Source organism: Melanotaenia boesemani, chromosome 3 (assembly GCF_017639745.1).
Source record: "Melanotaenia boesemani isolate fMelBoe1 chromosome 3, fMelBoe1.pri, whole genome shotgun sequence".
NCBI lineage: Eukaryota > Metazoa > Chordata > Actinopteri > Atheriniformes > Melanotaeniidae > Melanotaenia > Melanotaenia boesemani.
In genome coordinates this window covers 28,944,847-28,956,859 of record NC_055684.1, presented here as the reverse complement: position 1 = coordinate 28,956,859, position 12,013 = coordinate 28,944,847, and the positions used below count along the sequence as shown (strand labels likewise).

The following is a 12,013-nucleotide window of genomic DNA, read 5'->3' as shown; positions in this document are numbered from 1 at the left end:
AGGTTCTACAATGTTGGGCTACTGTTTCTAGTTCCAGAGTCAATAAATGTGTCACATGAACTATTAGATAAAAGCATTGTTGAAGCATTTTATTGAAAATATGGTACTCTGCATAAAAAACTTTGAAGCAGAGCCGGCAGCTTTTTCAGCAGGACATTAAACGTATGTTCAACATTAATAAAGCATGGATGAAAAAATAGAGTTTGTGTATGTTATTTTTACTAAATTTTAGAGGTTCCATTTCTTCTAAGATATTGCATCTTATAAATCTTTGGAGAAAACATTTATTTTGACTGGAGATTTGATTGATAGGCTTCACAAAAGATTACAAAAAGACAGAAAATGAAGCAAAGTAAAGTACATTAAGGCATAAATAACCTTAGAACAGTGAGCGATCTGAGCAGTGATCACAGTTCTCGAGGTTTGGTATTTCTCTCGCGATATGTGAGACTGTGAGACTTCCTGACAGCAGGAAAGATGGCAGACGAGTACGGACGGAAATGGGACCGCTGCCTTGCTGATACGGCACTAAAAACAGGTTTATATCATTGTTGTAATTGTTTGTACGTGCATTAAGGCATGAGGTTTATTATATCTGTTAATTAAGGTGGGATTCAAGCGGAGGATTTAGTCTGTAGTCCTTTTTAAAGCGGGAATTTAGTCTAACCATGCTGGACAGGTTGATTTAACCGAGGTCAAAGTTGCCCACTGTATGGGTAAAACCTAATATTTGGTAATTATAAGTCAACTTCTTGTCGAAAAAACTTACATAGTTTTGGTATGTAAATTGTTACCAGTGTGTTGTGTCGGAAAAAATATTCTGTAGGGTCTAATGTATGATTTGAGGGTGCACCAAAACTGAAGACTAAGTGGTTTCCAGACTCTTGTTTCCAGTCCCCCATGACACGCAGCTTAAATGAATACGTTACAAACTGCAGAATATCATGGAGCATAAGAACCCAGGGTTTCGAGAATTACTAAATTATTTTAAAACTTAAAACTTCAACAACTGAGACAAATGGCAGGGGATGTGTAAAACTAAAGAAACGTCTGTTTTCAGGGAGGCAATTTCCCATTAGAGAAAAGACGGATAGAGACCTGAAGTAACCATGTTAATTTTGCCCCATATTTTCCTGTATATGTAAAATAATCCCATGTGTTTTGTGGTGCCATTAGATTTCCAAGCATAAATACCAAGCATGTTCTGCTTTCAGATTTAATCCAGTCAATATCCATCACAGTGTTGTTTGTGAACATTGACACAATTACAACTTAATATCAGTGGCTAAGAAATCAAAAGACTTGGCACTGAAATATTGTATTGCCTAGGTTTTGATAGTCATGTGATTAAATAAGTGAAAAAATAATGTTAATAATAAATAAAGGAACTAAACTAATTTATTAATTTAGAATAAAATAATAATTTATTCTTGTTATTTATTTGCAAGCAATAAAAAATAAAAATACAAAAGGTCTTTACATCTATTACCAATGAATACAAGGATTTGTGGGTCTTTGCATATACACCTGGGTCCATTATGCATCAGTGATTTTAAAAGGCACAAACATGACTTCTTTTTCTTTAAATAAAATGGCATTCATAGAGAAAAATGTTTAATTAGAGTGTGCACACCTCAAGCAATCTTCAGTTTACCCCTGATTAGGTGAAGTGGAGACAGAGAGAGAAAAAAAGGCAGACGTTAGTATAAAACAAAATGGAAAATTTCACAGAACCTGCTGGTTGTCACAAAGATTTTTTTCTTATTAGTTTTTTTTATAACCTTACATAATTAAATAAGTTCTAAAATAACTGCAGCCATGTGTACTGGCTGTGCTAGTGACCTTGCTAATAGGGATGCATCAATACCACATTCTTTTCAAAAAGACTACAAGTACATACAATCAAGTACTTGTCGATACAGAGTACCAGTATGAGTACTAATAAATCATATTATAGTTCACTGGTAAGGAGCTTGGACCAGAATGTCAGATGCAACGACTGAGTGGTTAATTGTGTGATATATCAAATAGGTCATCTTGCAGCCATCCTCTAGATCAGGGCTGCTCCTATGATGGCTGCAATCTAGCAGGTTTTCTATGTAACCCTGCTTCAGCAAACCTGAATCAAATTAAATGGCTCTGACATTCAATGAAGTTTTGCACAGTGAGTCATTAATTTGAGTCAGGTGTGTTAGAACAGAGATACATGGAAAACCTGCTGGATTGCAGCCTTGCAGGAACAAACTGAGTAGCCCTGCTCTAAATGTAATGCTTGTAAACTGTCAAACTTCATAAATAAGGAGAATAAAGTGTTTTTTGGGGAATTTGTTTCACCATTGTAGCAAAGCACTTAAATGCCCAAAATAAGCTTCTCTCACTGAGATAATGCCAAATTCATATTTTAATATGGTTAGAGCAACAAATTTGTTGTTTATGTGTTAATGCATTAAAAACATTAACTTGTTAATTCCTCAGATTAATTGTTTGCGTTAACCCGTTAATTTTGACATCCTTAATTTTCACATTGATATCAGGTTCTGTAATATTAAAATACTTAATACAGAGTATAAGTACACTCACATAGTATTGGACTGACACCTGATACTGGTATCGCTGCATCCTTAGTTGCTAATGTGACTTTAAGAAGAGAGTGGGTATAAAAGATGGTTCTTGTTTTCATTCATGCTCTGATTTTTGTTTTATAATGCATTTATACCTAAGCTATTTAAGAAACGGGGTCCACATTTAGAACGTGATAAATTAGACTAACAAATCAAACAGATTAGATTTTTCTGTGCTTCCCCAATAAGTGTTTGAGTTTACATTTTCTTTGTAGTGCTGTTAAGTATTAGATCATAGAATAGTTTTATAATGCAAATGATTAATTAGGGGATTTTATACATCCATTCATGTGTTAAAATGGGAGTGGAAATCAGGCTTGTCATGTACATTCATAAAATTTCATGATGGTTGACATGTACAGTAAGGAACCTTACATACCCATGACTCTATAAATCAGCCCAAAAAAATGTGCATGCACATTTTTTTCTTTGTGTACACTTTTAGTCATAAAACTACACAGAGTTTTCTGCATCTGGCCGGTGGTTTCATAATGCGCTCTTGTGATCTTAATTGTGCCCACATGAAGTGTTCCAGGTCACGGGAAGCATTCCTGTTGAATGGGCTGTATGTTTTTGTTTTGTTTAGTTTCTTTTTTCTTTCTTTTTGCTGAGTTGAAATTACTCCTACTGCCTATAGCTGGTGTAAGATTCGCTTGAATCAGGAGACTTTTTACATTGGTATTGAGGTTTTGTCTTTATGTGTACCATACAACTTGTATCAACATGTTTTCTCTCACCCAGATTAGTTGAACCCTGATGTAAGTAGTCTCCAGGTTCCTCAGGTCAAGTATTAACTGGAGGATTTTTAAGATTAACAGTTTATCTATGCATGTTAAAACACAAGGCTGTTTGCCAATACTTTTTCCTGTAGCCGGCATATCTTGTCAAAATATTCAAGATGTTCTTGGGTGCTATAGCTTCACACATTCTTTCAGCTGATCTACACGCAATTCAGACACACATTTCAGATTACTATATTCTATTAAGGGCAGAAGAACAAACTCATATTACTTTGATAAAAGCACCTCCATTTTTTTTATTGCTCTACAGTCAATCAATCAATCAAATTTTATTTGTAGTTTATTTTATTTATATTTACAGTCAGGACGTTTACTTTACACTAGTATTTGTAAATTTCCCTGCAAACATTTAACATGTAAAAGCCCATTTATGCTCCCTTACGTATGTAAATAACGACATCCGTTGTCAAACATTGTCATACGAATTTTTTTCTAACTCATCCATTTGGATGTTATTTAATCTTGACATTCAGCATAATTAGGGGCGTGTCCTTTTGATTGACAGGTATCCAATATCCACGGAAAGGATTCAAGGATTCAAGGATTCAAGGAACTTTATTGTCATACCAGCTCACATTTACATGTTTATGGTACGAAATTAGAACTGAGGTCCCGGTTTGAGCCATAAGAAGGAGGGCAATAAGTGAAATAAAATAAGACATGAAGAGAAAAAAAAAAAAAAAAAAAAAAAAAATAGAAATATAGGCTAAATATAAATAGAATATAAGCTAAATACAATAGAATATAACAGGACAATTTTAAATAAAATAAAAATAAAAATAACAGTAAACACTAAAGAGCCCAGTTTGCATGTGCAGCCTAGATAAATATGTGCAAGTATGTATGTGCATGAGGTAGTGGTAGTCCAAAGTATAACATTTCTGATATTAATATTAGTGATATTGCACTTATATGGACAGCAGGTAAACATGTAAACATGTGGACAGGAACTCCCCTGGGGGGGGTAAAGTGTTTGCAGTGCAGGTCTGTTTGTCGGAGTGGGGGGGTGGATTCAGTTTAGGATGGGGATGGGGGCAGGGCAGCAGGGTTTGGGCTGGTGTTCAGAGGTGGGGAAGTAGGGTGGGGAAGGGTGGGGTAGGGTGGGGAGGAGTCTACAAGGCATGGCAAGAGTTCAGCAGTCTGACAGCTTCAGGGAAGAAGCTGTTCCTGAACCTGGTGGTCTTGCTCCTTATGCATCTCAGCCGCCTGCCTGAGGGGAGGGGTTGGAAAAGTCCATGTGCTGGATGGGTGGAGTCCTTCATGATGCGGAGGGCCCTCCCCCTGCATCGTGCTGTGTAGAGGTCTGAGGTGGTGGGAAGGCTGCTCCCCATAATCCTCTGTGCAGCCTTTACCACCCTCTGCAGAGCCCTCCTCTCAGCGGCGGTGCAGTTGCCGTGCCACACAGTGATGCAGGTGCAGAGGACGCTCTCCACCGCGCAGCGGTAGAAGCTCCTCAGGACAGCACTCCCTAGTCCGGCTCGCCGCAGCTTCCTAAGGAAGTAGAGGCGCTGATGTGCTTTCCTGACCAGCTGGGAAGTGTTGGTGTTCCAGGTGAGGTCCTTGGTTATGTGCACACCCAGGTACCTGTAGCTGGAGACCACCTCCACAGCTACTCCTCCGATGTGCAGGGGAGGAGTAGGGCGCTTATCCTTCCTGAAGTCCACCACCATCTCCTTGGTCTTCTTCACATTGATGCAGAGGTTGTTTTCTCTGCACCACTGCACCAGGTGTTCCACCTCCTCTCTGTATTCCGACTCATCGTTGTTGTTGATGCGTCCCACAACCGCTGTATCATCTGCAAACTTCACTATATGACAGCTGGGATGTCTCGCCGAGCAGTCATATGTCAGCAGAGTGAACAGGAGGGGGCTCAGCACACAGCCCTGAGGAGAGCCGGTGCTGAGGGTGATGGAGGAGGAGGTGGAGTTATGGATCCTGACAGTCTGAGGTCTGTTGGTCAGAAAGTCCAGGACCCAGTTCCCCAGTGTGTTACTCAGACCAAGGGTGGAGAGCTTCTGGACCAGTGTCTGTGGGATGATGGTGTTGAAGGCAGAGGAGAAGTCCAGGAAGAGCAGGCGGGCGTATGAGTTTCTGCTCTCCAGGTGGGTGAGGGTTGTGTGGACCACTGATGAGATGGCGTCATCAGTGGAGCGGTTCTTTCTGTATGCATACTGATGTGGGTCCACTGTGACGTTGATGGAGTCTTTGATGTGGGCCATAACCAGCCTCTCAAAGCACTTCATGACTACCGGGGTCAGGGCTATGGGTCGGTAGTCATTCAGGCCTGTCACTGTGGGACACTTTGGGACGGGGACAATGGTTGCAGTCTTTAGACAGGTGGGAACGGATGCCAGTGATAGTGAGGTGTTGAAGATGTCCGTCAGCACCTCAGCCAGCTGGTGTGCGCAGTCTTTCAGTACAGGAAAGAAGGGAGAGTGCAGCACAACCATGGCTAACAGCGGGCCTTAGCTTTAGCCCGCCTACCTCCATTAGCTGGTTAGCTACCGTTGCTCGGGGTTAGCTCGGTTAGCTCTTAGCTACAGGCAGCTCGGAGTTTGATGGTTGTCAGTCATCCACCCCCACCTTCACAGTCCCTCTCTCAGCTCGACCTCTTTGCCCATTTTTGGATTTTCCGAGACTAACTACGCTACCAAGATGGCGACGGTGGAAACGCCCAACGAGCTTCACTTTTGCTCTTCATAAACCTACGGGTGACGTCATGGAGGCTCCGTCTATCTTTAATATATAGTCTATGTGCCGCCCTCATACTTCCATTCTTGTTTTGCGTTGCCATGATTGTTAAGTCAATTCCTCCACTAGCAGGCAGTGTTAAGTTCAGTCGGTTTCAGACACCATTTGGCAGTGTTAATGTGACGCTATAAAGTTGTTTCCAACCGCCCAACATGCCCTAAACATTTGCATATAGTCTTTCTTCAAAAGCTGGCACAGTTTCTACGGTTGTTGTGCTCGTCTTCATTCTTCTTCTGCTTTTTTGTTCCCTTTGTGATTTTCTTTTTCTTCTCTGGTTTGTTTCTCTCTCTGGTCGCATGTCAGCTATTCTGCTCAGCGCTGCCCCCCGCGATTTCTGGTGATATTGCTCCATCTTATGGGCTCAACACACGGGAGGCAACCAACAACAGAGACAGGCGAAACTCATCACCAACCCAGGTGAAACCGAACACACGGGACGAAACCAACAGCAGCGATGGCAGCTCTCTGATCGCTTCAAGAAATTTGATTGGTTATGATATTGGAGGGAATTTTGACACTTTCAAAGCAGTCAGCGACAGACAAGTAATGAGAGATGAAGATTTTGCTCGAATTGACAGAAATCTTGCCGTTGACTCTATTTTACAAAAAAAAAAGACAACCCTGGGTCCATCCCATTTCACAAATAAGGAAACAGCATGGTGTATATAATCATTTGACGGCGGACCTCAAGGCTGATCCAGATAAATCCAGGACCTACGTTCGGACAAATTCAACCTGGCACCACGCAGCCTTTTTATTTACATCTCTATAATCTTTGCGTGAAGTATGGTAAAGTATGGGAAAGTCAGACACATCTAAAATGAGCTGTTCCTTCCTGTTGAAAGTGTTTACAGCCTGCTCTCTGCTCATTGGTCAGTCAGTGAAGCCCGTCGCTGGTTGGTTTTAGACAGCGACAAAAAAGTAACTTTTCCTATTTTTTTGTGTTACGAGGCCCCGTGTGCACGTCTGCGTGAACGAGTGCAACATTTCACATGCACCAATGTCGCCTGTTGCTTGGCTGGAGGAGGACGGCGATTTTTGCCTCATCATGCACGTTCCAAATTACGCACACAAGCGACGCACGAAAACAAAACTGTCCGTCTGTCTGCGTATCCGTCTTCTGCGTCGAGCACAAACGGGCCAACATAAAAAAAGCATTTTTCTTTCTTTAATATTAAATTAATTGATTTTTAGGACTCATCCATTTGCTCTTTATTGCAGTTTCAACTACAGTAGAAGTGACACTGAGTTTTATAAAATTTCCCCTTTGTCCTTCCTAACAAAAGAATTGAGTGGTAGCTGCTGTACTTGTACTCTGAAGTACAAGTACATCATAGATAAAGGTCAGAATTTCAGGGCACGATCAAACCAAATGGATGTGATAAAAAGAAAACGCCATGAGAGATGTGAAATTCAAATCTTTTTCCTTTGCAAACTGCAGCTGCATGTGTAAATATTACAGATAAAACAAACGGCAGCATCCTCATCATCACAGGAAACGACTGCATAAATAGTAAATTAATTTTAGGAACTGGTGAAGAATGTTTTTTGAGACCTGTCATTAGCAGTCAATACTCAAGTCTGTGCTCTATTTGTTGGTTCTTATTCGGCCAAGCTATCTTTTTAGGAGCTGCAAAAAGCCCAAATTATTCTAACGATTGCATCCATGACATCTACAATATCAATTTCAGTTTACATTAATTTCCTTTTCTAATTTCTTCACATTGTGAGCCCTTAAAGTGAGCAGAGATGACGACTGCGGAGGCTGATTGAGGCTCTGCTGCTGCAGCTTTGCTGTGCGATTATGGCGCTGATTAAATTTGGGTGTAACATAGACTGAATGTGCGTTTGTGTTGGCAGTGATGATTTTACTTGCCGAGTTCAGAACTGGAGCTATTGTTCTGAACCCCTGCTGTGTGTAATGGATCTGTCATGGAAATGTCAAGTATTGTGAAGTCATGTAAAAGAAATGTAGAATATGACCTCTCAGGACATTCACGGTTGTGACAGATTCTCTTTGAAATATTCAATTTTTCTCATTTTCTCCATCAACACATTACTGAAACTGACGACTGAAAAACTTTATAGCAAACTCCTATAGCCCCCCCCCTCACCCACCCCCAATCTGCATCCTTCTGCATCCCTATATCTGGTGCTTAACTGGAATTAATCCACAGCCAGTCTAGCAGCTATGTGAGGCTGTACTAACAAGCCATGCCATTTTTTGGAAGCTGAGAAACTAAAGCTTTCAATACAGTTTTAAGTTTTCCACGAAGTCCTCAGCTTTTAAGAGGTATTTTATTAAAAGAAGCTTTAGATTAAAAATGAGTGAAGTGGCCCCCAGAAACTGAAACAAAAAAGAAATGCAGTTACAACCACTTTAAAGTGGGACTGTAGAAAAACATTTGTGTTATATGACTTTGGTGGAACAATATTCAGTCACAATGATTGAAAATGACTGTCTTATTGATGCCATTTGCTGAAAATACTTCAGATGAGGGATAAATGAATAACAGCTCAATTAACTAGTTCTGGATTTTATCTACAGGAAAAACTTTTCTGGTCTGTGGGTTATTCATTTCACTCTACTCAAGCACAAATATTTTTTGTTATAATTCAAGCTCCTTGGAGATGTCCAGACAAAAGAAGGGATGCCAAAATGAGATATTGATCTGCCCTCTGATTTTGCCAGAGCTTTTGCTAGATTACTGTCAGTGGAAAATGAGTGGTTCAGAAACGATCTGGCTGAAGAGCAAAGAAAGGCTGGGGCTGGAAGAGATGAAGAATCTTACATTTAACTGAGTCATTGCTTGAAATGGAAGCAGAACTACATAATTATGTTGATGTGCAGTGATAATAAAGATGAGCTGAGGTTTATGTGGTCTTGTTTGACATTTGTAAGTTGTGTAATAAAGAACAGTCTGAGGGTGCTGGTTCAGGCACATTGGTCATGCTGCATAGTTCTCTGAATCCAATTAGGAGTCGGAGGGGCCCAAATGGCTGTTTTTATGTGTTTTCTGTGCTGGCTGGCCTGCTGTTGGGTGTGGTGTGGCCTGCAGCGAGGTGAAGCTAAGCGCACAAACACATTCCTCCTCAAAATCCCACTCTGGTTTCAGGGCTTCTAGCAGATTTGTGCCACTGACTGACAATCTGCTTGATCATGCTTTGGTCTAGCACTCTGTTTACACCTACTGACTTATCACCTCTCCCGTTGCCCACGTTGTGTACTCTGTCATCGCCCTTTTGTTGCTCTGTTTCTCATCTCCAGCCCTCATTTATAGTTTTCGTTCTGTGTTGGATGCTTTCTTTTTTTTCTTTGCCTTTTTTGTTCTAATATTAAAGTCTTGCTACTGAAGCAACGTCATGTTCAACTTCTTCATAAAATATTCAAGCAGCACCATTTTTAATCTGATTACAACTGACTTACATCTTTGCCTTCCAGTTTCTGAACTGGTACAGTTGTTTATCATTTTTGTGGTCTAACTTGTCTTTATGTGTATAACTTGTTCCTGGGTGTTTATTTGTTATGTATTCTGTGATGGTGAACCTTGTCTTCTGATGTCTGTGGCTAGAAGACACTAATACTTTCTCTTTTTTTTTTTTTACAGTAACAGGCCTCGGTGTAGGCATTGTATTCTCTGTCCTTCTCTTTAAACGTAAGTATTTAGTAAAACCTGTTTTTGGTACTCACTCTTTTAAAAACATGTTAGGATGATTATTTTCTCCACTAGGTCGCACGTGGCCTGTGTCACTCGGTTCAGGCTTAGGGTTGGGAATGGGATACAGCAACTGCCAGCATGACTTCAGATCACCATATCTGATTCATGGCCGCATGGTTAAGGTGAGTACATGTTGAAAAATGTTGTTTTTTAGAGGTTTCATGACACACAAACATGTCACTCTAAGCAATTTCTCTGTGTAACTTTTCAGGACCAGTAATGAAGGGCTGAAGATGGCCATGAGTTTCTCATCCATTTTTGTGTTTGCCGTTCTTATGCTGCTCATCTCTCTGCTGGCACTACCACCCAACGATGCATGCGTTGTGTAAATCAAAGAGCGATAAATGTATATTTAATAAAGTCATTGTGGAAAGCTCTTTTTCCTTCTCTGTTTTTCTGTGAAAGTTTGAGAAGAATAAATGTGGTTTGGGGGTGGGAGGTAATTCTGCGTGTTAATGAGCTGGGAGACTCGAACTCCTGCTGTTTTGGAATGAAGGCCAGGTTCAGCATCTGCAGCCCCTCCAGAGTGGGAGTATAAAAACTTGTACTGAATGATGGAATAAAGACATGCAGTCGGAAGAGGAACAAAGCCAGTGTTGAGAGAGCTTTTTTTTAAAAAAAAGTGCATTCATTTGTATGACATGAACTTGTGTACGTTGTATCATCCACTGGTTTTCTTATCTATAGATGTTGGTGTCTTGGCATGATGAGAGATTTCTTAAGAGATATCAAGACAAAACATAAACCAACCCTGATTTTTATTTGGAATAGACCAAACATAGCAAAGCGTGCATTGTAGCTGTGTTTTAGGTTTCTGAGAGCAAAACAATCATTTGCTGTGACTGTAACCGTTCTCATCACAGGGAGTTGAAAAGCATGCATCTACATATCTGCAGAAATCTCTTGCATCCCATATTTGTTAGACAAGATAGTTTGAAGTGTGAATGATCACTTATATTCAGTTTCATGGGCCTGCTAGGTGGTTTGTGTGAGAATGTGCACACGTTTATCCAGCCCCCTGGTGGAGCAGAATCCATGGAATGCAGAGAAATGCCTTTTCTGGACATGAGCTTGGTCTTATTACTAACAGGTGAGTTCTGCACTTTGCACATCTCAGCATAACACATGTTGAACACTTTCACATCAAAGACGACCCTGCTGCATGCACCCTCTCAATTACACAGACACTCACATTTTCTCTTTTCATCAGTCACAGTTTTCTCAGTAATGTAAGCACATACATTCCTCCGCACAGTAGAATCCAACTTGTTCCAATGTGTTCAAAGGCCTGCTTCTTCAGCGCTGATGCACTGTGATGTATCAAGCACAGAGTAACCCTGTCAAAAATTAAGCCATGTCACTCGTCCCCAGTCCATTAAAATATTTGTTTGCAAGTGAAGCGTGAAACCGATAGGGGTGCTCATGGACATAAGCCAGGCTGAACACCTGTGAGCAGAGGTGTACTGAGTGCAAGAAAGAGATGTTGTTTTATGTGTCTGCTGCGCTGCAACAAGGCAGCCAAACCCAGAGACTGTGCCTGTCTGAGAATTCCCCATGCTAAATAAAGCAATGTTTTCCAAGTCTGATTTTTGCACATACAGATGTATTTATTGTTTTTACCTCTTCATTTACTCCAGCTTAGTAATGATGTTCACTGTGTTGCTTAATGTTGATAATTCTGAAACTACCAGAGGCAGTTAAGTTAAATAAATTGATTTAATTAGAAGATGTATGTGCAATTATGTGCTTTGCCTTTTAGTTTTTGCAACTACATAGGTTTTAGGGGGAAAATATTTTTGATCTGTGCTCTAGCAGAACAGTTTTACATTACACTGGAACATAAGTGAGTAAATAAGCTGCATTGTTGCAATTAGTTTAGTCCATGTGAAACTATTTGGCAACAAATTTGACAACTTTTTCATGAAGAAAATATTCTGATTTTCAACTTAATTAACAGTTATGATGGTAGAGGATTCTTCATTTGGAGTAAAATACAGACATTATGCAGAAAAGTTGCCCCAGTGATAACAGCTTGTTACAACTGATGCATTAATGTATAATTAAAATACATTATTTCAGACTAGGTATGAGTGGATAATGCATTAAAATGTGGTTTAGTGTA

The 12,013-nt window shown here is 40.3% G+C and overlaps 1 protein-coding gene across 1 annotated transcript; it reads left to right on the top strand.

The window, feature by feature from the left end:
- Nucleotides 1-436: 436 nt before the first annotated feature.
- On the top strand, nucleotides 437-10,264 carry LOC121636577 (MICOS complex subunit Mic10-like). Its single transcript, XM_041980178.1, has 4 exons — nucleotides 437-538; nucleotides 9,781-9,828; nucleotides 9,904-10,013; nucleotides 10,103-10,264. The coding sequence occupies exons 1-4, from the start codon at nucleotides 478-480 to the stop codon at nucleotides 10,109-10,111; spliced, it is 228 nt and encodes a 75-aa protein (XP_041836112.1). The 5' UTR covers nucleotides 437-477; the 3' UTR covers nucleotides 10,112-10,264.
- The last annotated feature ends 1,749 nt before the right edge of the window (nucleotides 10,265-12,013 follow it).

What these genes read in the sequence shown, in the direction of transcription:
- LOC121636577 (XM_041980178.1), top strand. Translation starts at nt 478, where the DNA reads ATGGCAGACGAGTACGGACGGAAATGGGACCGCTGCCTTGCTGATACG. An exon ending in TGATACGGCACTAAAAACAG is followed by an intron (nt 539 to 9,780) that starts GTTTATATCATT and finishes TTTTTTTTACAG; the next exon opens with TAACAGGCCTCGGTGTAGGC. An exon ending in CTCTGTCCTTCTCTTTAAAC is followed by an intron (nt 9,829 to 9,903) that starts GTAAGTATTTAG and finishes TTTCTCCACTAG; the next exon opens with GTCGCACGTGGCCTGTGTCA.